Source organism: Opisthorchis viverrini, assembly GCF_000715545.1.
Source record: "Opisthorchis viverrini unplaced genomic scaffold opera_v5_19, whole genome shotgun sequence".
In the NCBI taxonomy this organism is placed as follows: Eukaryota; Metazoa; Platyhelminthes; class Trematoda; order Opisthorchiida; family Opisthorchiidae; genus Opisthorchis; species Opisthorchis viverrini.
In genome coordinates, this window is record NW_008751675.1 from 2,125,694 (window position 1) to 2,131,843 (window position 6,150).

At 47.0% G+C, this 6,150-nt stretch overlaps 1 protein-coding gene across 1 annotated transcript in view; it reads left to right on the forward strand.

The window, feature by feature from the left end:
• Positions 1 to 1,147: 1,147 nt before the first annotated feature.
• T265_01773 (hypothetical protein) overlaps positions 1,148 to 6,150 on the forward strand; it is a gene marked incomplete at both ends in the record, with an annotated part of 28,493 nt that continues 23,490 nt past the window's right edge. The window contains 3 exons of the mRNA XM_009165863.1: positions 1,148 to 1,455; positions 1,513 to 1,667; positions 2,949 to 3,076. Of these exons, the coding sequence (XP_009164127.1) occupies positions 1,349 to 1,455; positions 1,513 to 1,667; positions 2,949 to 3,076 (390 nt within the window). The remainder of the gene's footprint in view (positions 1,456 to 1,512; positions 1,668 to 2,948; positions 3,077 to 6,150) is intronic.

Genomic DNA, 6,150 nt, shown 5'->3' on the forward strand with positions numbered 1-6,150 from the left:
CAGCTGAGACTGTAGCGGCTGGTACCGTGGTACATGCTTTATCGTTTAGCTGTAACACTCTTTCGGTGCCTAGCTACCATGCCACCCGAAGGAAACACGAGGGCTGGGATACTGCCAGGTCACGAAATCCTAGACAGTGGAAGTCGAGAGGCAGATCTGGGTTCGAACCAAGGGCCTTCCGGTCTGTAAATTCGCACTCTGGTCGCTAAGCTATCTCCCCCATGCTTTATAGTTGATAAACCACTAGATTCCCTACTTCTGTACATCCAGAGATAAACCCTCGCCTACGATTGATGTTTTTCAGTTTGCTCGGCTGTCTCTCAGTTAATTGGGTAGCAATCAGAGACATCGTAGTGAGTGTCATGCCCCACTCATCTTCTTCCAGCCTTGTATCGAATAGAGACGACGGGGATGCGGTCAGTCCATGGCTTGGCAACGAAGCATGAAGGCCTTTGCTAGCCAACTCAATTGCGTGGGCGACTACCTTCTCCCCGGATGGAGACCGTGAGACAAGACAAACTAATGGTTGGTGGCCATGACAGACGTGGCCGTTTCACGCAGCCAATAGTGGTGTTGCACCACTACGTAGCTCTCAATCCATGCTCTGTCAGACAGACAGAACCGTTCTACATCAACGAACCGTCACCTCCAACGCTTGGCTCTCGTTCCCTTATTCTCCTAACCCCCGATGAACGAAGCTATAGCAGCTGGATCAATCGCACCTCGGTACACGGCTTGTGAGGTAAAAAGGGAACTGCAGTACGTCCCAGTAATAGTTGGCCTGTAGTTTGGGGATCACCTTTCACCTTTGCTAGGTCAAGGGCAGCGAAGAATGCTTCCCGCATTCTAGCGGGAATCTTCCCCAGAACGCCGCAATCGTAGTCATCGTACTCCGGGTAGGCACTTTATTTGGACGGCAGAACGTATCAGATTACCATTTAAGGGTTGAGCATGAGGCTTACTTTGTGGAGTTTCGAATACCATGACAAGCCTCAAAGTTTCGGTGTCCGCCGCGCAGGCCCATTTTCCGATCTGTTACGATGCTGACACACTGTCATCATACGGAGTTACCGGCGAGAGCGATTACATTATGTTCTTCCAGTCCGTTATTTTTAACCAACTATTTTCATCTCCGATTCCTAATTTCAGCCCATGCTATGGAAGCGTTGAGGACCACGCTTGATAGCACTGACGGGCAAGTGGCTACAGTGAGCCGAACCAGTTCTCCACCTCCGCTAGACGTTCTCACTCCGCCTGTAGTAGCTGAATATTGGTGCCATACTCAGGTAAGCCAATACATACACAACCTTTTTACCCTACCTTCCCGTGCCAGGTTCGAGTCACAAAAATGAAATACATTTGGACAATAAGCAACTTCAGTTTCTGTCGCGAAGAAATGGGCGAGGTTGTTAAAAGCTCGTTCTTTTCATGTGGACCAAACGATAAGCTGAAATGGTAAGCAGTAGATTAGGACAACTTGTGCGCATTCTTATCCTCGCAATTCCAAATTAGGTGTCTACGCATCAACCCCAAGGGACTGGATGAGGAGAGTCGGGAATATTTATCTCTTTATCTGCTCCTAGTCAACTGCGGTACAAAAAGTGAGGCTCGTGCGAAGTTCAAATTCTCCATCCTCAATGCGAAACGTGAGGAGACAAAAGCGATGGGTATGTTGGTGTGAATAGCTGGAATTTGCGGATTCCCTCTTTTTTCCATTTTACTTGAGATTGACAGTGAGTGTATACTTCCACCGTGATCCTGGGGCAGTAAGTTTGCTGACCCTCGGGACGGTTCACATCACTCATACTTTCATTCATTCAATTCATCTCTCACACCCTCTCATCTAACGTGTGCTTGCGAGCTATGTGCTCGGGGCATCGCGGGGTCAGTCTAACCTTTTCTTATCGATGACACAGGAAAAAATCTGGGAAGAATCGTAAATATCAAATTTCCTTTTAAAAAAGGGACGACTACTGATGCACCTCTTTCAGACGGCATTCTCTCTTTGAAGTGCACTTTGAAACGTAGGGTGATTTGTTCCCTGATAAGCATTTTACTACAACATTTAAGGTGGCCGATTAGAAACCTTCGTCGCCATGTGGCTAAGCTCGCTTGAGGATTTCAGTTTCCTCCCTAGCCACAGAGGTTATGGGTGGTGAAACCACTCAGGTTGGCTGTATTTGTGAGGGCGTTCGCTTGCCAGTTGAATTGTAGATGGGAGTGTTCTGTCCATTTCTGGATGCGTCATGGCAGATTTTTGTATTTTGTGAATCGCTTCGCTGATAGGATTACACCCAGCACCGGTTATTTGGACTACGGCACTCTGGCTGTTTGCCGTGATCCCCTTTTAACGCCCGATCAGACCACTTCCAGCTGCCATCCGCGCGGAGACTGAGGTTGGAAGCGTCTTTTAATACTTGGCGCGCTGTCCATCGACAGTTGTCAGTTTTTTTCTCAGTAATGTGTGAGACTGAGTGGTCTGGCTACATTCCACACTGCTGGATAACGTGGCTGAGTACCTAGTTTCCTGTGGAGTTGTCCGGCGCATCCGTACATCCTCGGGCTACGTTAAGCCGCTGAGCAACGTGACGACATGACGGACCCCAACGATACAGACCAGTCACACACACAACATGGGATCACAGCATATTTACTTTCTGCTCCGGAATCCCTTATGATTAACCCTTTACATACAAAACACAGGTTAATGACGTCTCCACGAAAAATCGAACTTGACGCCAGGACCTTGGTACAGCTCATGAACTCTTTGTTTTCATCCTGTCGGCTTTATATTTATATCATTTCCGCGTCAGCAGTGGATCTTCCGGCTGTGGATGTTTCTGAACCTGTCAACTTTTCAATAAAACGAAGCTTTTCGCTCCGTACCCTGCATCGCACCTAAATTGACACTTTTATCACTCTTTGCCTTACCTTTGTCCATATCCAAGAGAGTCAACGTGCCTACCGATTTGTGCAAGGAAAGGACTGGGGCTTCAAAAAATTTATTCGGCGGGATGTTTTGATGGATGAAGCCAATGGTCTACTTCCCAACGACCGATTGACCATCCTTTGCGAGGTGAGTGGCTTTGTTAGTGTGCTTTGCCGGATTTATCAGCTGTCTCAATTATTGCTTCAATATGAACTGCCATTCTTTCCCCGACCTATCTTTGAACTGCGAATTTCTAGCGTGTGAGGTGCAACTGCACACGTTTCGCAAGGTGCAGAGGTTAAGGTGCGAGTTGTTTGCCTCAACAACCTACTCCCAACATCCATTAGTAGCATTGTACAAACTCCGACAACCTGACGGTATTTCGATAATAATGATGATCGTTCAGCTGTAACACCTTTTCAGGTCGTAGCTGGCATGCCAGCTGAAGGAAGCACGAGGGCTGATATACTTTTAGGTTACACAAGCCTAAGCAGGAGCAGTCGGGATGCCTGGGTTTGATTCAAAACTTCCGGTCAGTAGGTTGGGGCCTTAATCGCTGAGGTCTCTCGAGCTCGTTGCCTGTTACCCATTCGGAAGGGTATTATCTGGATAAAGGAGGACGCAGAGGAAAGCAAGTCACCCATACATAAAGTAAAGGAAGGACCGGCGTTTGAGTCTACTGTTTTCGACGGCTCGTTTAGAAGCCTATCACTCAGACGACTATCTCTGACTGTAGGTCAAAAGCTGGAAGCTTAGCTACGTCTGATTCGTCTGATTCTTAACTTGGTACCACGAACCAACTTTCGGATTCTTTAGCTTCTGAGTAACGTGATTCTGTTATACGAAACAAGCAGAGTTGTTTTTGTTTGTTAACTCAGAATTCGTTCTCGAAGGCACGTATGGTATATGAGATGTGATGTGATGAGCACGCACGTAAGCATCGCTGTGCTAATGCAGAACGTATGCGGGGGGTGAACCGTAATATAGAACTTTGTTACTGTAGTGCTCCAAACGTTTCTGCTAACTTATGTGTCTGGGTCATGCTATTCTGGTAACTTCATACTACCGCGTGATCCTTGGTAGTGTGTAGTTGTTCCACGGGTCCCGGAAATATAACTTCTCCACTGCACTTTCTTGTAGAGAGATGAATGGACTATCCATGACCGTTGCTACCCATAGCGAACGGTCAGCAGCGTCGTTAGGATATAACCATAGAGTAAGATGAGGATTTATCCACGAGCAACGTCCCCAGAGCTGCATATCTTTTGTTCGAGGATTCACATCTGGTGTTTGAAAAGCAGAGTGCGGATCGCAAAGTAACCGGAAGTGTGTGGAGGGAAGAATCTTTAAGGAAGCTGCTGGATTTTGGGAATTGGTCTCATCCGCCCACTCCGTTGAGACTCACTTCTCTGGTCCCTCCGCATCCTGACTTCTTGAGTCGTGTCCGACCATCCCAATAACTGGTGGTATATCCAATTGCACGAAGAGGCGGAGAAGGCGCAAGTATTCTTGGGTGAACTGACCAAAGTCAGGCACATATTTCAAAGAAATATGTGATAGGAACTCCCCTGGATAAGCGTTTGTGGGAAAATGTGACAGTTCGACCTCGATCAGCACCCTAGTTTATAATCCATAGTGGGAGAATCATATTAGAACCATTCGAAATCAACATGACAAATTCCCTGGAAAGGATAAACTAATCAACTCAAAGGGAATTCGATTGCTACATAAGGTGACGCATCGATTGATTTTCTCAAGAACAACATTTCAAAAGAAGGAACCACCTCGACCAGCTTCAGTCGTGGTATAATAACGGTAATGCCTCAGCTTAGTTCTCGGACTGAACTTTCCGCGCTGGAGCTCTCGTTAAAAGAGCCACCAAAGGTGCACGGGTATTAAACATCCAAAACACATCCAGCACGTCGTACATGAAGTGTAGCGGCGACAACGTTCTGGAACTTTCGACTTTCGTTTGGAAGCTGCATTGGCAACTAACATTCGGCGAATACTGGATTATGATTGGCTGTTAGATCCACACTTTCGCCCAGTCAGAGCTCACCTTGATACTGGACGAGTAAGCGACCCGATCTTTCGACCAATCGCGTGTGGCCGTAACAGCGCCTAACTGCGAGCGGCAAAGCGGTTTCGGTGCGGAATCGCGCCTAAGACGAGGGTAGTCAGGATATATCTATTAACAGATATTTATTGTCAGTTCGATTTGCCAGCCATAAACAGTGTACAGGAAGTCCGGATACATTCCAGATATCAGATTTCTGGTGATTGGAAAGTAGATCGCTAATGTCGAACCATCCTACTTCTATGGAGGACAGCTAGGCCTTGAAGCCGACAGCTATGAGGTATGACTGCTATTGGATGGGCTCTATCAACATCCTTGAGTGTTGATACTCAACCATGCCGCATTCGTCCCATGACCATCGAGATCTGATCGTTAAGCTGTAATGCCCTTTCTGTGCCTAGTTGTCATACCACCTCAAGGAAGCACCAAGGTTGAGATACTCCAGATTGCCCAACGTTGGACAGGAGCACTCGAGATGCAGAGGTTGGATTTGAATCACGGACCTTCCAGGCAGTATCTTCGCCCTGAGCCATCTCGAGTCATCGAGATCTATCAGGTGTCTACCAGCGAGGTAGCCTTGACGAGCATTCGGTGGTAAATAACAAAAGAAGACAAGATAGGAGAAAATACACCCTAAACTGCCATTGCACTTCGAGTTGGGAATGCAATTACCGAAGACAAAAGCATTTACGTACCACATCCCTACGCTAATCACTCTTTATTACAAACTGTTGTGCAGATTCGAGTAAGTGGCAGCCTTATGGGGCGGGGTGGTGTCTGTCTTTGCTTAGGGCCTGAACTACAGAAGTGACATTCAACAGGACGTGATCAGCAATCATTAGGAAAGCAAAGTCCTCCGAATAGTATTCGAAAAATTGATTTCAAAAATAGACATTGAACTGGACCAGAAAGTAAGGTGTTTTTTATTGGAAGTTTCATTGGCCACAAAGTGTAAGGTCATGCTTGTGGACGTGCAGTCACTGAACACGCCATTTACAATTCAGGGAGAGGCACTGGAGGTTGTGGAGCGTTTTACGTACCTTGGAAGTCGTATTTGTTCTGATTGTAGTGTGATAGATGAGGTGAATGCACGAATCTGCAAGGCTCGGGCCGCGTTTGCTAATTTGAGACACCTATGGCGTCA